The sequence below is a fragment of the Aspergillus lucknowensis genome (genome assembly GCF_044049455.1).
Source record: "Aspergillus lucknowensis strain CBS 449.75 chromosome Unknown BJX67scaffold_59, whole genome shotgun sequence".
Lineage (NCBI taxonomy): Eukaryota > Fungi > Ascomycota > Eurotiomycetes > Eurotiales > Aspergillaceae > Aspergillus > Aspergillus lucknowensis.
The window spans coordinates 697-19,980 of NW_027263603.1; the positions used below are offsets into that span (position 1 = coordinate 697).

Genomic DNA, 19,284 nt, shown 5'->3' on the forward strand with positions numbered 1-19,284 from the left:
TATAAAATTATTTAATATTTCCAAGTTTATTAAAATCCTTATTTTATATTTATTAATTATAGCAAGCATAATTAATAATATTTAGTTTTTTATTATATAAAGCTAAATCTCTTATTAATATTTCTTATATTATTTCTATTTTTTTTTATATAGCAGGTTTTATTATATATTACTATCTATCCCTTAAAATAAAAAATATATTTTTTAATCTTATAATTATATATTATTAAATAAAAATAATAAAAGTATTTTTCACTTATAAAAATATAGTTATAGTTTTTTTTTATAAAGTATTTATAATCTAGCTTGTCTAATATATTTAACTATTATAGATATTATCTATTTTCTTGCTTTATATAAATATATTTTTTATAAAAATTATTATAATAAAATATCTAGTTAATTTTTTAATATATTATTTTTCTAAGAATTAGATAATAATTATATAAATAGTTTTATATATATCTAATTTAATTATTATAGAAGTATATTTCTCTTAAGTTTAATATTTATTTAAATTTTTTTATTATTTATTTATATATTTTTCTATATTCTAGGCATGGTAGAAATATCTAGTCTTTATATTATTTATATTTTATAATATAATCTTGCTATATTTTTCTAGATTATTTTTAATATATTACTTAAAGTAGTATACAAGTACAAGGTTTATTTTTTAAAAAATTACTAATTTTGTAGTTTTTATCTTCTTACAAGGTTTTTATTTATATTTTATAAGTCTTATACTAAGTTATTACTATTTTATTAGTATTTTAAACTATTAATTATATATAGAACTTATTAGTTAAAAAAATCTTATTATTATTATCTTGTTTTTCTTTTATTAAGTAATATTATTTATTATTTATATTATTAGATTCCTGCTAGCAAACTTTATAATAATTTTCATGTTTTTAAATATATAATTCTACTATAGGTGATTTATTAGTATTATATAATATCTAAGTTAACCTTTCTTTAAAATCTAGTAAATATTTTTTCTATTTTTTAGTATCTAATATCTATATTCTCTTGTATTTTTAATACTATTCTTTTCTTTTCTTTCTATAGTCTTGGATATCCTTTTTTTAATTAATATTTATGCTTTTCTTGCTAATTTCTATAGTTATAATAATATTAGCTAGTCTTTTTATATTTTCTTGCTATTCTTTATATAGCTTGTTTGATCTTAAGGTAATAATTATATTATTTTCTATATTAACAAGTATATAAGTAGTATAAATATTCTTAGTTATATATACTAGTTACTATTCCTAGTTTATTAGTTTAATTATTATTCTAATAGTATTAATTTAGATTTTATAAATTATTTAAGTAATACTTATTTATAAATTATAGATAGCTAGTTCTTAATCCTTTTTAATATAGTAATTTTTTATAATATATTTAGGTTTATTATATTTAAAATATTTACTAGTAAACTTTTTTTTTTTTTACTATTCTAGTTATTTTATTAAGTCTTGTTAATAATAGTATTTATTTATATTTTAATATTTCTATTTTTATCTTATTATTACTTTTAATAATTAAATAGTTTTTTTTATTACTACTTTTTAAGCTATTATTTAGTATATTAAATCTTAACTTTAGATATTTAATTAATAAGCTTGTTTAGGCTTTTAGGCTTATTATTAATTAATACAAGCATATTTTTAGTTCTTACCTTTAATCCTTTATAATAGGTAGACTTAAGTATATTATCTTCTTATATTAAATTAGATATAATCTAGTAGAACTTTATAATATATTTTTTATAAGTTATTTTTTCTTAATATAATAAGTAAATCTAATTTTTAATAATTTTTATAGTATTCTAGTTTCTAAATACTTGCTTAAGCTATTCCTTAAAAACTTTATATTTATTAAAGATTATATTAGTTATAGGCTTTTTCTAGTATTATAGTTTTTTTTAATAGTTATATATATAGGGTTCAAACTAGTTAAATATAGGTCTTTTAAGATAAAAAATAGTAAATATAATCTTATTAGACTTGGGTATACTTCCTAGATTATTAATATAAAGGTGCATGTTTATTATAGTTAGATAACTTTTTAGGATTACTTGCTTACCTTTAAATAATTTAGATTTATTTATTTTAATATTTTTAAATAACTATAATATACTAACTTAGTTTAATAAAAAGTTAACTATATTATCTAACTATATAATCTTTTTAGAGTTAGTTAGTTCTTAAGTAGTAATAGATTTCCTAGAAATAGTAGCTACTAGATTCCTAGAAATACTACTATCTCCTACTATATTAATAATAAATACTTCTCTTTATTTAATTAAGGGTCTATTATTATTTGATTGGGATCTACTAATTAATCTATAGGAGAATGTCTAAGAATATTCTTAACAGGATAAAGAGAATATAAGATATTTAGGATTAAATAAAGTATAGAAAGAGGCAGATAACTAAAGTAATTAGTAAATAATAGGTATATTATTAATCTAGTTAATAATAGATAGAGAGTAAAACTTTCTAGATATAGGTAATAATAGTTCTTTTATTTCTATCCCTATTATAGCTATTATATTCCTTAGCTATACTAGCTATATCTATTATTATACTTATTATAGTCCATGGCTTGGATAGCTATAATTATATTTCTTAGCATTATATTAATATATCTGTATTACTATAATCAGGTTAGTATAACATGCCTCTATTAACATCATGGCAGGCTGCTGTGGCACACCAGATTCATTGGCTGCCAATACTCGAGTTTCCTGACAGTAATATGGATGTATCAATATAATACCAAGGAAAACAATCATAGCTAATATAGTGGATAACTATAATAAGTATAATAGATAACATAGCTAGCATGGTAGTTTAGTATAATAGATATAATAAAAGAAAGGTATATAAGGACTATTATTACCTATATCTAGAAGTTTTATTCTCTATCTATTATTACTAGATTAATAATACACTTATTATTTACTAATCTATCTCAAGGATCTGCCTCTTTCTATACTTGTTTGACCCTAACAATTATACTCTTTCTTCATTTACTTCCAGAATACCCTTAGGTTCCAACCTTAGGAAGGATCGGCGGACCTAATCTAGCAAATATAATAATATATTATATAACCATAAATCTAATTATTAATCTTTTAAAAAGAGTTTAGTAGTACTATTAAAATATTATATATTATATAAGCTTGCTTAGTAGCATGCTTGTAGAGCAGGTAGTATATATATACTATCCAAAATATTAGGCTGCTTTGCACGGTGCTATATATAGTACTACAATACATGGGGTCTAACCAAAAAAATTACTATATAACTATATTTTCAGACTATATATATATGTACTTATTATTTCTTATAGCTAGTGCTACTAACTTTCTTGGTAGGGATTAGTTCTACTAGCAATATAACCAGACCTTGGTTCTATATATATTCCGCTTCATATTATATACTGGCGCACTTCTTGGGTGTGCGTCATCCGGTTTCCCAGCCCAGAAAAGCACTCAACAGCTCGTCAACCAACCAACACCGTCAGGGACTACTCTCCAAGATTACGGTGGAGCATTCTATGGAACGAAGTATTCATCGCGATACTCGCAAGGAGACCACTAAATCACATCGCCGGAGAGCGCGCGCAGTGGTAGCCCCGCGACAAGCCGGCGGTCCCTCAACAGAGTCCCACCCCACCACCAGCCAGAGATCGGAAGAAGCCAGGGTCCACACCTATTGTTGCCGGCCGCGCGAACAGCGAACATGAACACAACAGACATCGAGAGATGCAGGAAACGGATAGTCCAGTATCTCTGGGACCCCGAGCCCAACAACGACGAAGACCCTAGCTCCCCAATATGGTGCCTAGGAAAATACTACCCCCCGGCTCAAGACGATGGAGACACGACTGAAGGGTCGGGTAAGTCCCACCACGGAGCACAACTGCTCACGATACGCATGAATCATCTAGGGCCAGATTCTAACATTACAAGCGAATGACAACGCGAGCCACTCAACAACAGCAAGCATAAATTCACCCAACTGGCCAAAACCATTCATTCGAGATTTCGAGTCAAGGATATGGATGACATACAGATCGGGCTTTAACCCAATACCGAAAGACGCAAACAGGGATCGAACGTCCCCGCTGGCGCTGGGTGTACGGCTGAGAAACCAACTCATCGATCCCCAGGGCTTCACATCTGACACAGGATGGGGCTGTATGATAAGGTCGGGGCAAAGTCTACTTGCCAACGCAATGTCTATATTGTCACTAGGACGCGGTATGGCTCGCTGGGCGAAGTATCCCTCACCCTCTAGATTCGATCTGCTAACGCTATCGTAGACTGGCGACGCAGTGACGAATTCACGGATGAAACGAAGCTTTTATCCCTATTCGCCGATATACCCGACGCCCCCTTCTCAATACACAAATTCGTCAAGCATGGGGCGGAGTTCTGTGGAAAGCAGCCCGGGGAATGGTTCGGGCCGGCAGCAACTGCAAGATGCATACAGTAAGTACCCAGGCAGAAAGAGCCAGCTCGTAGATTGAAGGCTCACCGGGGTATTAGAGGCCTCTCAAGAAAGTACGACCAGTCAATCCTCCAAGTATACGTCACCGACGATAATTCAGACGTCTATCAGGATAAATTTATGGACGTCTCAGAAAATGATCAGGGCGCCATGCGCCCAACCCTCATACTTCTAGGGCTCAGGTTGGGGATCGACCGTGTCACCACCGTCTACTGGGACGCTCTAAAAGCTGTGTTACAATTCCCACAATCTGTGGGTATCGCGGGGTAGGTTTCGCGGACATGTAGGCACCCCGCTCTACGGATCCCGGTTACTGATTATTTGAAACAGAGGACGCCCATCATCTTCGCACTATTTCGTTGGGTTTCAGGGATCGCACTTCTTCTACCTTGATCCACACCACACACGTCCCGCAATCCAACACCGCCAACCGGGTAATTTGTACACAAGAGAGGAAATCGATACCTACCACACCCGTCGATTAAGGAGGCTCCATATTGAGGACATGGACCCGAGCATGCTCATTGGGTTTCTCATCAAGGACAAGGAAGATTGGGAGGATTGGAAGGGCCGCGTTCGGTCAATAGAAGGGAAACCCATAATCAACATCATCTCTGGAGGCGACGGTGTCGCCTGGCAAGGCCGAACTGCAGCAGTCGACGAAGTCGAGGCATTCGACGATGACGAGTAGTGAGTCCACGTAGACACGGGGATTGTCGAAGGTATACTAGAAATGGACTACATTGAAACTTGCATGATCACAATACTCACGAATCGGTTGAATTCCTTGAAGTCATGAAAGCATTGAGTTCGAATCCTTGGAAGGGTAATTATACAACCCGCTCCTAACCCGAGTTATGTTACACCGCATCCATGCCTCCATAAGAGGGAAAGCGTTTAAGAAGACCATTTAACCCGAGGGGAAACAAAACAAGTAGGAAAAAAAAGACCATCCCATGACACGTTAGAAATCCCGCAAACACCCTTTGACCCGCCGCCTCAAAACCGTTTAAGATGACGAGTAACAAAACAAAAGCATATCCGTGCAACTAAGAAAAGAAAAAGGCAACACAAACACCTATTTGGCGGAGGAAGAGTACTTTGTCACGGCCTTGGTACCCTCGGAAACAGCGTGCTTCGCCAGTTCACCGGGAAGAATCAACCTCACACTGCAAAGCGATTAGAACAGCTGAAACCCAACATTCGATCGTAGGACTCACGAGGTCTGGATTTCCCGAGATGAAATGGTCGACTTCTTATTGTAAGCGGCCAGCTTGGAGGCCTCCGTGGCGACGCGCTCGAAAATGTCTTCACTGGATCATCAGCGCCGAAGCATGTATTCGGAACAAAGAGACTTTACGCACCATTGACAAATGAGTTCAGAATGGACATAGCACGAGTGGAGATACCAGTGTCGGGATGCACTTGCTTTAGAACTGTAACAAGTCAGAGCGTGCCTGCACGAGGTAAGAAACGTAACATACCTTTGTAGATGTAGGAAGAGTAGGTCTCCTTCCTGGTCTTGCCACGCTTCTTCTTCTCCCCAGAGGCAGCGGCGGCAGTCTTCTTTCCAGCTTCCTTCTTCTCGGCAGGAGCTTTGCCAGCGGGGGCCTTGCCACCAGTGCTGGGCTTCTTCTCGGCAGCTTTGGGAGGCATTTTTTCTTACAAGATGACGACAATTGGGAATCGGCGGCGATAACCAAGGAGAGTATTTGGAGAATATATGTGACGGAAGCACACTGGTTGACGCGTTGATGTGGACGGGAATGATGAGGAGAAAGATGAAAGTCAAGAATACGCGGTGGTGAGGGAGGCGCGCTACTTATATCGGTCCCAAACACCAGGTTGATCTCAAGCACACAAAGCGGCCAGAATTTCAATACGGTAATGGCTGTGTATGATTCGTATGATTCGGGTGCTTGGAATGCCGTGGGCGCGTTCGCATTGGTGGACAGACCGCGCCTATTTTACGGTCCTGTCAGACACGGCGTTCCCCCCAACACTTTTCTGGATTTGGCATGAAGGCATGACGACACAAGTCGATGGGCCCACCACATGGTGATATGCCCACTGATTGGCTGTCCCCGCTAAGCGAGAAGGTGATCCAAAACGCGCCTGGACTTCGCAGCGTCACCCTCAGGCTGGCGTTATATATGTGCTTCAACCCATCACAGCGATATCATTCCCCATTTCTTCTTATCGTCTCTACCATATAGTCTGCCGCCTTCGCGTCATCATCGAACACGAATCTTCTTCCAAGTACTCGATATCCATTTTTCGAAACACAAAATGACTGGAGGCAAATCTGGTGGCAAGGCTAGCGGCAGCAAGAACGCGCAGTCGTAAGTGCTCTTTTGAAAGTTTTTTTTTTTTTTAAAAAAAAAAGCGCGACTTCGATCTAACCTTACCATCAGGCGCTCTTCCAAGGCTGGTCTTGCTTTCCCTGTTGGCCGTGTCCACCGTCTTCTGCGCAAGGGAAACTATGCTCAACGCGTTGGTGCCGGTAAGCCTGCCCGCTGCTTTGGTTCCGTGCTCTTACTGATTATCATGGCCAAAAGGTGCTCCCGTCTACCTGGCTGCTGTGCTTGAGTACCTCGCCGCCGAAATTCTTGAACTCGCTGGAAATGCAGCTCGTGACAACAAGAAGACCCGTATCATCCCCCGTCATCTCCAGCTCGCTATCCGGAATGATGAGGAGTTGAACAAACTCCTGGGCCACGTCACCATCGCCCAGGGTGGTGTTCTTCCCAACATCCACCAGAGTATGTTTCAGAGCATCCCCTCCTTCATTCTTCATTCTAACGCTTCGTAGACCTTCTCCCCAAGAAGACCCCGAAGGGCGCAAAGGGTAGTCAGGAGCTGTGAATTATTTTTCTGTTTATTTGTTTAGGGTTTGTCATTCGGCGTGGTTTGGCTCTCTTACTGATACGATAACGGGGTTCTGGACTGGGCACGTTTATGGCTCTTTAATTTCTACGCGTTTTGCTCTTATTGTTGTAAATTATGTCTACGGACATGGAATGATACCGGCCGGTTTAAATGACCTAAAATGACTATGATTTTTTTTTTCCGAAGTACTCGTCAGTAGCCCGTTGTTCCCCTATCGAAGCATTGCTTCCGATCCGAGACAGAATCGGGCGCTCCAAGCAACGAAATAGGGTACCCGACAATTTATTGGCTCTACTCGAGTTACTGGAGTGTACATGTTCCCTGTTTATTACATACGCCGCCAGCGTGCTTTCCATGTATTTGTGGCCAATATCAATGAGCAGTGCCCTGGGAAACATCTGAGGAAGAGATTAGTCCTGCGCAATGGTATTTGTTTTTCGTCCGGCAGTAGAGAAGGTCTGGTGCTCACAAGGTAATTGACGGACGGGCAGGTTCCTTTCGTATTTACTCCCTATCCAAACGTGTTAGTGTGCAAGCGCGTAACCGATAATGGTACATCAAGGCACATACCACCAGGGGCTGTAGGAGCGCGGTAAGGGTCTGGATGCTTCCATGTCGCTAGAAGCTTTTCTGTTTCTCGCAATAGTATCTGATATGTTGGTGAATTGAAAGCCTTGGGGATAGTTGGACCAGAGCAAAATTTATACCTTTTGTTGACGGGGATCACGAACATCCTTGTTTGCCTCAAAGAGGGAGCGAATATAAACAGCCTGTCCTCTCCAAACATGTCGATGGACAGCCCAGTCCAGAGCGAGCTTCAAGGACCGGCGGTAGAGAGATCTGCTCGGGAGGCGGTTTAGCATGGAAAATACGTGATCGGCCGCGGCGGACGTACGTGACAGCGCTGACGGACATAATCCCCAGAAAAGATGGTGAGAATAATCTGAACCAAACGGGTTGCGATGAATGGGCTTGGAATGTTGGCTAACGATTACATCGCTCTCGCTGTCGGCGAGTCCGGATACATTGTGCTAAATTGGAGCCTTTGCGTATCCGAAGCGCCGTAGTAACATTATTCCGTCGCTTGCCGACTTCATACCTCAAGGTTGTTCTTGAGGGAATTTCCGGTGATTCTCGGCCCGGGCTGGACAAGCTTTGAATTGTTGTACCTCCTGTTTCTCTCCCTCCAACCGATTCCTTGTTTGATTCCTTTTCGCCTTTTTTTATTTCTTTCTCTTTTACTCGGGATCACCATGGCGTCTCGTTTACCCCTTCGTCAATTCTCTGGGCAACGCGCGAGGTCTATTGTTCGCGTTCCCCATGTTCCTCGTCAGATATGCTGCGGCAGGACTTTCACATCGGTCAATAGTTCTGAAGCAGCCAACGCTATTGCTAGGTCAAACCACGGCTTACAATCAACCACAAAAATACGGTAGAAAGGCTTCCAGTCTATGTTTACATACCGGATGACTTATCCCTTTACAGAGGCGCTTTGAAGCTGAACGTCATTTCGATCGGTAACTTCCAGATCCGGACTTATGGTAAGGGTCGCATCCGCGCTATTCCTGATAATCCGCTCACTGCCTGTCCAGCCGACACTATTGTTAAGGTTCCGCAAATGGCGGAATCCATTACTGAGGGGACATTGAAACAATTCTCGAAACGTACGTTAAACTTTGGCGTCTAGACGAACCATTGCTAAACCGTCCTACCAGAGGTCGGAGACCATGTTGAGCGAGACGAGGAAATCGCGACAATTGAAACTGATAAGGTAGGTTATAGGACCGTAAGATGTCTCGGCGTCTTTCGACGTCGCTTACGCAGTTCAGATTGATGTGTCTGTGAATGCGCCTGAATCAGGTGTTATCAAGGAATTGCTTGTGAGCGAGGAGGATACCGTGACAGTCGGACAGGACCTGGTAAAACTTGAAGCCGGCGGTGCACCAGAGCAGAAGTCGGAGGGCGCAAAAGAAAAGCCCAAAGAACTTGCCGCTACTAGCGCGGAGCCCCAAAAACGAGAGCCGTCAGAACCAAAAGAAACTTCCGCTGCTCCCGAACCAGCCCCTTCGCCCCCCAAGTCACCCTCTCCGGGAGCAGGAGTGTCCCAATCACAACAGCAGACGGTGGCGACAAAGCCTCAGGTTTCGGAAGATGCGAAGCCCGCTGTAGGAGGTCGCGAGGAGCGACGAGTAAGTTCCATCCTTCTTCGAGTTCGTGGCTTCTAAAAATTAGTGCTAATGGAGACCGCGTTCGAGGTCAAAATGAACCGGATGAGGCTAAGGATTGCGGAGCGCCTGAAGCAATCTCAGAACACCGCTGCTTCTCTCACAACCTTCAACGAAGTTGACATGTCTTCCTTGATGGATTTCCGGAAACTTTATAAAGATGACGTGCTGAAGAAGACGGGCGTCAAGCTGGGCTTTATGAGTGCTTTCTCTCGCGCCTGCGTGCTGGCCATGAAGGATGTTCCTGCTGTCAACGCTTCAATTGAGGGCCCTAATGGCGGCGATACCATCATCTACCGCGATTACGTTGACATTAGTGTCGCCGTCGCGACGGAGAAGGGCCTCGTCACACCGGTCGTTCGCAATGCAGAAGCTATGGATCTTGTTGGGATTGAGAAAGCTATCGCAGATCTCGGGAAAAAGGTGAGGCGTGGAAATCCGTCGCCGGAGATACTGAACGAACTCTGACTATCAGCTACCAGGCGCGCGACAACAAGCTGACCATTGAGGACATGGCCGGTGGTACCTTCACAATCAGCAATGTGAGCATACTTCCGTAAACCACCAGCGGATTAGATCCCAATGCTAAATCTTGCAGGGTGGCGTTTTCGGGTCTCTCATGGGCACCCCCATCATCAATCTGCCTCAAACTGGTATGTCTGTTCTTATGATTGCGCTGACACGACTAACGACCCCTTAGCCGTTCTTGGGCTCCACGCCATCAAGGAAAAGCCTGTGGCTGTCAATGGAAAGGTAGAAATTCGCCCGGTATGTTGAAGACCGCTTTGAATATCTCTACGCACCCCCTTCTAATAATTTTCTCAGATGATGTACCTTGCTCTCACTTATGACCATCGGCTTCTGGATGGGCGGGAGGCTGTCACATTCCTCGTCAAGGTAATCTCTTACCGCGACTCCCGAGGACCGAACCCGCTAACATGCCAACAGGTTAAGGAGTATATCGAGGACCCGCGCCGTATGCTTCTGGGCTAATTGACGGTCATTTGTTGCTTCGTCCATCTTGTAAATTACGGAGATTTATACGTGCAGTATGTAGCATTGTTCAATCCCATCTAGACAAGTTCCCACCCAGTCGATCGCAGTGCCCAGTCTCAGGTCCTTCTACCGCGCGACGGGGAAATTCTAAGGTACAATAGGTAGCGGCATCCTTTTGAGTTTCACCGCTGAGTGGAGATTTCACCTGCAAGCTCTAGTGCATTCCTATCCTGCTTTTCAACTGCTCCGTTTGCACTCTACTTAATCCGTTCAGTTTGCCTCTCTCGAGTTGTGTGAGGATGGGCGGGTCTAATAGCTCCATGATATGGACAAGATCGTCCGTCAGTCCTGCGAACGTATCTCTATCGGGCACCATCCGGCATATTATCTCTTGATAGGTCTCCGACGAGACACCTAGCAACGGCAGAATTTGAGAGATGCACCTCGGGATACCCCCCTCTTTTCTGATCCCCTGTTCCACCTCTGCTTCCATGGGCTGGTTGCTCGAACCCTCCGCTGGGCCATTCGTGTCCCCGTGCTCCTGGAGGCTTGCGTGGGCGCAGATCTGGATTGCGGCCCGCATAGCGTAGTCTCCTAAGGCCCCCTTACCCGTAGATTTGCAGGTGAGCATGAAACTCTTCGCCATGTTTGCCACGATCATCGGTTCGGCGGGAGGCGTGCCCCGGGGCCGTATGAAGCTGTTGATGATTTCGAGGACTCTGATTTTGATTTGCATGTCTGCGGTGAGTGTTTCAGCCGGTGGGGTTAGTGCTTGATTTTGGCTGTCTCAGTCTCGGTTTGCTTGTCTGGCGCGTCGATCGGTTTTGTGACTCACTTCTGAGCATGCCTTCCAGCAGTGTCGTGTCCCCTCCTTCCAGCCGATGGCCCTGAGCCTCACTTATAGCCTCGTGTATTGTCATGCAAAGCATGTAGTCGAATATTAGAGTATCAACCTCCGTCCTGGTGTCTTGGTCCGCTTTTGCACAGTCCATTCCTACCCTACCTTCAAGTTGCGATTTGACAGCGAATGTTTAGTGTGTTAGAGAGAACCCCACTACGCAGACCTCCGCGGTGTGCGAATCCGGGTATGCGGGCTTCGGATTGCCTCTGTCTGCTGCAACTCTAGATTGATGGTGTAGAATATGGTCCCATGCTCGGTGTAGCTGTGTCATTGAACATGGGCACGACTTGCTCAGTGTGGGCTCGGCGGGTAGACGGTGCGGGGGTAACACTGCAGGTGGATATATATATTTTCTCGACACTAGCTCACCTCTACCCTGGATACGACCATACTCGGCCGCGGACCGCGAAAACGAGATTCCACAGCACGTCTGGATTTACACAAGCCAGACGGGAATACCGGTACTGTGGTAACCCGCACCAGAGAGCTGTGTCACGATATCGCGCGCCCATGATACAGAGGATCGCCTCCTGCCCAGGGGTCATGTAACTGACCACAAGTGTCTCTCAGACTCAGAGCATCCCCCAAGACTTCTTCGATCTCACTGGGTTCATCGTAGTTTTGAGTTATTCCTATTATTAATTAGTCAATTATTGAAACGAAGCCATAACTATTACTCTATACACTTGTTTCCGGAGCTCTGCCACCAATGTTATGCGATCGAATCCAGGTGATGAAATCGGTACTGGGGTGACGTCATCTGGGAACCCACCACCACCAGATGAACAAGAAGTACCATGGAATGCAAACTACCTACATATCCGGGGGCTCCAACGCACCAACATTACACCACACTTCCAACTCGACTAGCGCTTGACCTGCATGCTTAAGCAACTGAGAACCAAACTAAAAGACATCCCCGAGAAAAAGCAGCTCATCCGAAGGTCGAACGCAATGGCATGGTATTGCTCCGGATCGAGCAATAATGAACTTATCGAAAACCTGTCCCGAGGGGGACTGATCAAGAATGAGAGAGTCAAGAGGGCAATGATGGCAGTGAGCAAAGCCTCTCCCAAATGTACACCCTCAACACATAGTCGTGCACAGGCGTCAAAATTAGACGCGGAACATGGAGGATCCAATGTCATCGTCTCCTCTAGCGCAGAGAAGGGTGGCACATACCCAACCCGCAGTGCATCTCTAACTGAGGCTCAAGGTTGACCGAGCTCATTATGCGCCATCTCGACCATACTCGGACTCACCACAGCCCATCGGCCACGGAGCGACAATCTCCGCCCCTCACATGCACGGCCATGCCTGTGAGTATTTGATTAACTACCTCAGACCGGGATCGCGCGTCCTAGACATCGGGTCCGGCTCGGGATATCTGACCCATGTCTTCGCCAATCTTGTCGTGGACGTGTCGTCAAGCGAAGGTTTGAGGGGACAGGTCATCGGGGTCGACCATATACAAGGTCTGGTGGACCTAGCAAGCCATAACATGCGCAAATCTGAGGACGGTAGAAAGTTACTGGAGTCCGAAAGAGTTAAATTTTTCAAAGCGGACGGTCGCAGAGGGTGGCCCGAGGGCGCGCCATATGATGCTATCCACGTCGGTGCGGCCGCACAGGAACTTCATCCGCTCTTGGTCGAACAACTTCGGGCCCCTGGAAGGATGTTTATCCCTGTCAATGCGGAAGCCGAACAGGGTTCTCTGGCGGGTGTGTTTGGTGGCGGCCAGTATATATGGGTGGTGGACAAAAAGGAAGACGGCTCTGTTCACAAGGAAAAGGTGTTTCAAGTTAGCTATGTGCCTCTCACTGATGCGCCAAAGTAACCGGAATTTTTGGTGCAGTATGCATGTGAATTAAGTTGCGTGTGACCATCTTAACCAGAGTCGCCTAACAAGGAAAGCTATTACATAGTCGAAGCCCACGATCTACGAACTACGGGAATACCCTCCAACCCGCGGATGAAACTGGTGAGAGCAAGTACGTATCTGGCCCCGGCGGGTCGAGTGCAAAGAGTACTCGAAAAAGGCGGAAAAATAAGGGAAAAAACTGTAGAATGCATATGGTATCACCCCTATAAAGTTCTTAAAATGGAAACCCACCGGGGAAGTTGAAACCCTGTCCTGATGAGAACTTGAACTGCGGCTGCCGGAAAAAGAACTGTTGACCACCGTGTCCGCCAAATTGACTTCCTTGGAATGGGTTCTGCCTTTGAGACTCGGGATCATTGGGATCAATGCCATTGTCGTAACCGTGCCGAATCTCGGGATCGGAAAGGACCTCGTAGGCTTCATTGATAGCAGCCATCTTTTTCTCAGCCTCCTCTTTTGTGACGCCCTGAGCCAAAGCCTTATCGGGGTGATGCTTTTTTATCAATTGCCGGTAGGCGCGCTTTATCGTCTTCTCGTCCGCGTCTTTGCTGACACCGAGGACCTTATAGTAATCCTTCTGTCTCGAGCGCTTCTCGAGCATCATAGCCTTCCTGAGCAGCTCCTGAACCTCCCTAGACTGGGGATGATGCTCCTTGGCCTCGTTAAGCGTACGTATAGCATCCTCGAACCTTTCCTCGTCTAGGGCAACCTGACCACTGAACAAAAGTCCCGGCAACGACTGAGGATTTAACTTGAGTGCATCGGAGCACAAAGGAGTTGCGCGTTTGGGCATATTTACCTAAAGTTGACACGCAATTAGTAGTGCGACGCGTTTGAGAGCTCTCGGGGGTAACTGACTTCGTTATATGCTTCGCAGGCTTGTTCAACCAACATGGAGTACAGGTGCCCTTGAGAGTCCGAGAAGATGTGGCCTGCTTTGCTGGCCTCCTCTACATCAGCCTTCACATCGTCAATGAGACCCACCTCCCCGCCGGTTCCCACTAGGAGATTTATTGCGTTGTTAAACTTCCGCGCGGCCACCGCGTCCTGCAGCTTCTGAAGTCGTTTAGCTAATTGCTTCTCTCGCCGGTAGAGCTTATTGCATGGTTTCGAATCCGGGTCTGAATGTAAACACTTGCGAATTTGTGAGATACCACGTTCGCTGTCGCCGAGCGTGTAGAAGAGCATAGACGAGATCTGAAGATGTGGGTCTATTAAACCTGGGGAGATTTGTAAAGAGTGAACAAGATCACTAATCCCTTCCTCCAATTCGCCCTTTTCAAAGCGACAATGCGCCCGAGTTTGCCGTAGACTCAAGGATGCAGTCGCTTTCGATATAGCGGTACTCGCCTCGCTTATGCAGGTCTCCCAGTCGCCATTCTTCTCAGCATCTAGCGCCCGAGACGCAGCACTGCGCGCGTCCTGAAGCTCTTTGTATTCGGAAGTTGACTTCTTCCCAGCCCTCTCGAGGTCGCTGAATGCACCCAACCAGTCGGCGCCGTTGGATCTTAGACGGGCTCTTTGAAGAAGGGCCCCTTCAAAGTCTGGCTTGAGCTGAAGGGCTCGGTCGAAATCGCTCAAGGCCTGCGAACGTCTTCCTAGTGACAAGTAGGCTGCGCCCCGCTGGAAGACCGTCAGGTAATTGTCTGGATCTCGTGAGATGGCCTCATCAAGATAAGTTAAAGCTTCGCGGGGCGAGCCGCTGGAGAGGTGTGTCTTCGCGGAAGCAATCAAGGATGACAAAGGGGTTTCGGGAGATATGGGCGACTGTAGTCCGTAGCAACCAGGCACACAGGCGAGGAAAGCCGTGATTATCCCGAGTTGAAGCAGCATCTTCAAATGGCAGTTGGAGCGGACCGGAGGTAAGGGATTTGTAGGAATTTTCGTGGAGTATAGGACAATGAATATGGAAAAACAAAGAATGCTTGCCAGGTTACTGCGCTGGTTTTCACTCGCGAATGGCCAGAGTTACATGGTCGGAACTGGGCGCCCTTGTTGAGGTTGAGGGTTTTGGAATCTGCGCCTCTATACTTCCCTCTTCCCTCCAGTCTGGCCTTTACCGCTCGCTACGCCGCGTAAATTACGGCACGTGACCCGACCTAGCGACAGGCGAGATCGCCTCATCGTTTCCTCGCAAGGATGAGACGCGGGTACGGGCACTTCTGGAGCACATACTATGTCTTCAATCCCGTGGGTATGCTCTCAGTGCCTTGCGCGGTCTACTCGACTGGTACGAAAACCATGGCTCCTCTTCCCGCGGAGAGCCCTTCAAACCAGTATGCGCTTGCCGATATGACTCGAGGTCTATATGCGACCTACATACGGACTTGAAATGCTCTAGTGCAGTGGAAACTGACGATGTCGTTCTAAGTAACAGATAGCGACCTTTCCCCGGCTTTGTTGACGCGAGCTCGCTCCCTCGCCAAGGAGCACGCAACTCTTTCAGAACGGCTGGCCATATCTTTTGACCCCAAGAACGCCAAGCGCGTGGGTGAATTGGGGCCGGTTGCGAAGGCATTGACGGAGTGGAATAATGCTAAGAAGGTCCGCCATCCGCCAATCTTGAATCGATTTGGGGTGGTTGACTGATCCCGCATAGTCTATATCGGAGCTCAAGTCCTTGCTTGACGACCCGGTTGCCGAAACGGAACTAAGATCCCTCGCCGTCGAAGAATTGGAGACTACGCAAGCTACTCTGACCTCTATATCGAACGATCTGAAGCGCGCTCTTGTTCCTCGCCACCCTTTCGCAGATCTTCCGTGCTTGCTAGAGATACGGCCTGGCGCGGGTGGTGATGAAGCTGGGCTCTTTGCTTTTGAATTATTGAGGATGTACATTACGTTCTGCACTCGCCGGGGGTTACGTTCTGCTGTAATAAAGCGGGAACTTGGTGATGGTACGACTGATCGCCTGAGCGAGGCAATTTTAGAAATAGAAGCGGACGGGGCGTATGGTCTCCTCAGGACCGAGTCAGGGGTGCATCGTGTCCAAAGGGTACCCGCTACAGAATCCAAGGGCCGGACGCATACCAGTGCCGTTAGTGTAATGGTTCTCCCTAGCTTCCCCGACACGGGTGGCACGGATGGTGCGCTTAACTTCGATGACCCAAGTAGCGACTACTACATCAATCCCCAGGAGGTGCGTACGGAGAAGATGCGGGCCAGCGGCGCTGGCGGCCAACATGTGAATAAAACCGAATCGGCGATCCGCCTCACCCATGTGCCAAGCGGCATAGTGGTCTCGATGCAGGACTCGCGATCGCAGCAAGCAAACCGCAAAAAGGCATGGCAGATCCTGCGGGCGAAGCTGGCTGAAGCTCGACAAGAGGCGCGGGAGCAGGAACTGGTTGAATTACGAAGAGGAGTGCTGGGTGGTGTCGCCCGGATGGGCCGCGGTGATAAAATCCGCACCTACAATTATGGCCAGAGTCGCTGCACAGATCACCGAAGCGGCCTTACTGTTCACAACTTGGACGACATCTTGGAGGGTGGCGAGAGTTTGGAAACGGTAATGGACAGTGTGAGGTCCTGGCTTAGTGACCGCGAAATACTGGCAATAGCCTCAGAAATACCAGAAAAACGTCAATAAGAAAAGATTCTCTGGGGGTTTGTATATTCACCAGAGATGTGTTGATGCCTACTATCAAGGCTCTTAGTGTTCTCTAGTTGTTTCCTTCTCTATCCTGTGTCTCTTCGCCTACCCGAAAACACAGCCTGCCGACGCCGCAAGCTATGCGGCTTTACCGCCACGGTTATCACTCGTGGCCGTATATTCAGCATCTCCCTCTATGTGGTAGATATTTTCAAATATATTTCCTCTCCGGATCTAAAGAGTCGAGGAGATCCATAGATTTCTCGTACCTGTTCGTAGCAAGTCAGTGTACCACCCGCAAATGCAAATTTCTGGCTTGAACCAACATGGTAAACACTATTCCGCCGCTCATTATCAACCTGGCCAACCTGGGGACGGCTCCGGACCAGAACGTGAAAATGCCCTCGTCCTTGAGAATCCTCGCCGCACAGACAAAGCTGTTTTTATAATTTCGACTCGCCTCGAGGGATTGCATCCTATTCTAGGGTTAGCAGTAGTTCTAGCCCTTATCTTGGGAGCTCAAACCTGGTCTTAACGGTGTCAAGAGGCTGGGTAACGTATCTAGAGTATGGTAAATTAGCAACTCCCGAGACACATGGATATGCCAGGATCTGTCTTCGGCATACACAGTAATTAGACCTGCCATCCCTCCAAGCGCAAAGGTGCTGGCTGTCCCTAGCTTCTCACCAGGCGCAACATAGCCCTCCGCCATTTGCTTCAACATTGTGTAACTCGAGAATCTGGTGGCCGAGTTCGCGGCTTGCCGTGCCGTGGTGGGGACAAACCCTTGGAAGAAACCGCGAATACCTCGTTCTCGGAATATCACGCCACTGCCGTGGATGAATCCCCGCATACGCGGGTTGGCAGATTTACGGTCATCGATCCTGCGCAGATTCGCGAAAGTATGATGTTAGCTCCGGGAGGCCATATGAGATACACTGTGCAGATAGGGACGGGTGACACGCAGGGTCGGACCAACAATTGCGTTTTTATGCTTTCAAAGGGCGTGACTGCCAGCAATGACTCTGTGAACCCGGCACCGAAGCCAGCTATGACAGTCTTAGGTCCCGTCATCTTCCCTTTCTCGTCTTGGAGGAGGGATTTATATGTGTCGAAGGCGACGAATCCTGGACAAGAAATAGGGACATATCAGCACTTACAACCAGATGTTCGGCAAGCGTGGGATTACGACTTACGGATCCCGGCTTTCAGCGAATTCCCGATGATCAAGGTTGTGCAGCCAGCATACCATTGCTTCCCGAACGGCGGCCATGGGAGCTTCTTCGAGTCTGGTAGCCTGCGGTTGAGTTGGGACCGAGTCTTCGCAACTGCACGTCCTTTAGTTCCTTGGGACAACGAAAGATATTTAGGGATTCGAGTATACATTCTGCCGGGTAAGTAATTGCTGCATTGCGTTAGTATGGAACAGCCAAATTATTAGGGAAGGCCCAACATTACCGATCTCAATTGCGCCCGCTGTAGAGCCGGCAACGATGGATCTTAGGCTGCTCGGCTGGAAGGGCGATTACTGCTAGTTAGCGTCATTTAAACGAGAGCGGGAGTCGACACAAACCTTGCGCCGTTGGTCATTCGTAGCAGCAGCCATTTTTCCGCAATCGACACTGAGATGGGAGCTGGAGCTGTGAGGGTAAAAGGCCAGGTCGAGGCGGTAGCCGCGGGAGGGCCTCTTGAACTTGGCTTCGGCCGGTGCCTTCGACGGCAGGCCGATTTCGCACCCCAATTAGACGAACTTTCTTTTCTGCCTCACACTTGGGTGGCTTGGAAATCTTGGGCTCTACTGGTATATTCTACGGGCAGTCTGGGGTGGACATTAAATGCCTGTGAAGTGATAGCCTGGGGTGCGTAGATGGCACACTATAGTTGTGGGGGGAATGATTGGCATTTGCTAGACGCTGAGTACTTCAGTAACGCTGATAAGCGCCCGGATGTTCCCCCAACCTTTTTTTCTTTTTCTTTTTTTTTTTTTTCCCATTGCCGTTTCTTCCTCATGAATAAGAAAGAGCGTAGAGTGTGACCGGCTGCGGTTTCGTCAAGTCTTTCATTTTGACCACTGTGAAGGCTGCGGCCAACTTGTTAACGGCCCTGAAATCGAATCGCAGGTGAGATCCCAGATGACTGCAAGATTTGAGTTGGCGTATGCTAAGGGAAAAATGCAATGCGCCGTGCTCTCGGTCCGGGTGAAGATGCGAGGCTAGGAAGTAGCCCAAGACTTATTCCCCACCAGCGTTCGACTGGGCCATGAGGACGGATGC

The 19,284-nt window shown here is 45.7% G+C and overlaps 10 protein-coding genes across 10 annotated transcripts; 5 read left to right on the top strand and 5 right to left on the bottom strand.

The window, feature by feature from the left end:
* The first annotated feature begins 3,461 nt into the window (after nt 1-3,461).
* On the top strand, nt 3,462-5,595 carry BJX67DRAFT_274052 (cysteine protease ATG4). The gene is made up of 5 exons (XM_071026537.1): nt 3,462-3,912; nt 3,986-4,276; nt 4,339-4,507; nt 4,565-4,792; nt 4,857-5,595. The coding sequence occupies exons 1-5, from the start codon at nt 3,756-3,758 to the stop codon at nt 5,215-5,217; spliced, it is 1,206 nt and encodes a 401-aa protein (XP_070881876.1). The 5' UTR covers nt 3,462-3,755; the 3' UTR covers nt 5,218-5,595.
* A 9-nt stretch (nt 5,596-5,604) lies between these two features.
* On the bottom strand, nt 5,605-6,182 carry BJX67DRAFT_374909 (histone H2B family protein; the record flags this gene model as incomplete). The annotated part of the gene is made up of 4 exons (XM_071031621.1): nt 5,605-5,695; nt 5,747-5,834; nt 5,891-5,962; nt 6,011-6,182. The coding sequence occupies 4 exons, from the start codon at nt 6,180-6,182 to the stop codon at nt 5,605-5,607; spliced, it is 423 nt and encodes a 140-aa protein (XP_070881877.1).
* Nucleotides 6,183-6,306: 124 nt separating this feature from the next.
* Nucleotides 6,307-7,581, top strand: BJX67DRAFT_365142 (histone H2A). Its single transcript, XM_071030248.1, has 4 exons — nt 6,307-6,868; nt 6,941-7,029; nt 7,085-7,288; nt 7,339-7,581. The coding sequence occupies exons 1-4, from the start codon at nt 6,816-6,818 to the stop codon at nt 7,389-7,391; spliced, it is 399 nt and encodes a 132-aa protein (XP_070881878.1). The 5' UTR covers nt 6,307-6,815; the 3' UTR covers nt 7,392-7,581.
* A 244-nt stretch (nt 7,582-7,825) lies between these two features.
* On the bottom strand, nt 7,826-8,330 carry BJX67DRAFT_385137 (NADH dehydrogenase [ubiquinone] 1 beta subcomplex subunit 9; the record flags this gene model as incomplete). Its single annotated transcript, XM_071033797.1, has 4 exons — nt 7,826-7,926; nt 7,986-8,064; nt 8,123-8,255; nt 8,311-8,330. The coding sequence occupies 4 exons, from the start codon at nt 8,328-8,330 to the stop codon at nt 7,826-7,828; spliced, it is 333 nt and encodes a 110-aa protein (XP_070881879.1).
* Nucleotides 8,331-8,522: 192 nt separating this feature from the next.
* Nucleotides 8,523-10,742, top strand: BJX67DRAFT_274057 (putative dihydrolipoamide succinyltransferase). The gene is made up of 11 exons (XM_071026538.1): nt 8,523-8,847; nt 8,901-8,956; nt 9,008-9,079; nt 9,131-9,186; nt 9,245-9,604; nt 9,671-10,063; nt 10,123-10,182; nt 10,239-10,293; nt 10,341-10,408; nt 10,466-10,537; nt 10,589-10,742. The coding sequence occupies exons 1-11, from the start codon at nt 8,669-8,671 to the stop codon at nt 10,631-10,633; spliced, it is 1,416 nt and encodes a 471-aa protein (XP_070881880.1). The 5' UTR covers nt 8,523-8,668; the 3' UTR covers nt 10,634-10,742.
* BJX67DRAFT_274029 (uncharacterized protein) lies at nt 10,317-11,768 on the bottom strand. Its single transcript, XM_071026535.1, has 2 exons — nt 11,472-11,768; nt 10,317-11,407 (listed from the first exon to the last, which is right to left on the bottom strand). The coding sequence occupies exons 1-2, from the start codon at nt 11,626-11,628 to the stop codon at nt 10,851-10,853; spliced, it is 714 nt and encodes a 237-aa protein (XP_070881881.1). The 5' UTR covers nt 11,629-11,768; the 3' UTR covers nt 10,317-10,850.
* Nucleotides 11,769-12,491: 723 nt separating this feature from the next.
* On the top strand, nt 12,492-13,374 carry BJX67DRAFT_374912 (protein-L-isoaspartate O-methyltransferase; the record flags this gene model as incomplete). Its single annotated transcript, XM_071031622.1, has 2 exons — nt 12,492-12,593; nt 12,754-13,374. 2 exons carry the CDS (start codon nt 12,492-12,494, stop codon nt 13,372-13,374), a joined length of 723 nt encoding a protein of 240 aa, XP_070881882.1.
* A 192-nt stretch (nt 13,375-13,566) lies between these two features.
* On the bottom strand, nt 13,567-15,436 carry BJX67DRAFT_274026 (DnaJ and TPR domain protein). The gene is made up of 2 exons (XM_071026534.1): nt 14,278-15,436; nt 13,567-14,218 (listed from the first exon to the last, which is right to left on the bottom strand). The coding sequence occupies exons 1-2, from the start codon at nt 15,250-15,252 to the stop codon at nt 13,634-13,636; spliced, it is 1,560 nt and encodes a 519-aa protein (XP_070881883.1). The 5' UTR covers nt 15,253-15,436; the 3' UTR covers nt 13,567-13,633.
* Nucleotides 15,437-15,497: 61 nt separating this feature from the next.
* BJX67DRAFT_274940 (putative mitochondrial translation release factor (RF-1)) lies at nt 15,498-17,292 on the top strand. The gene is made up of 3 exons (XM_071026540.1): nt 15,498-15,695; nt 15,791-15,963; nt 16,019-17,292. The coding sequence occupies exons 1-3, from the start codon at nt 15,596-15,598 to the stop codon at nt 17,006-17,008; spliced, it is 1,263 nt and encodes a 420-aa protein (XP_070881884.1). The 5' UTR covers nt 15,498-15,595; the 3' UTR covers nt 17,009-17,292.
* Nucleotides 17,116-18,746, bottom strand: BJX67DRAFT_274869 (putative mitochondrial tricarboxylate transporter (Ctp)). Its single transcript, XM_071026539.1, has 9 exons — nt 18,585-18,746; nt 18,470-18,524; nt 18,396-18,416; nt 18,208-18,339; nt 17,991-18,138; nt 17,638-17,895; nt 17,537-17,572; nt 17,338-17,487; nt 17,116-17,280 (listed from the first exon to the last, which is right to left on the bottom strand). The coding sequence occupies exons 1-9, from the start codon at nt 18,615-18,617 to the stop codon at nt 17,223-17,225; spliced, it is 891 nt and encodes a 296-aa protein (XP_070881885.1). The 5' UTR covers nt 18,618-18,746; the 3' UTR covers nt 17,116-17,222.
* Between the last annotated feature and the right edge of the window lie 538 nt (nt 18,747-19,284).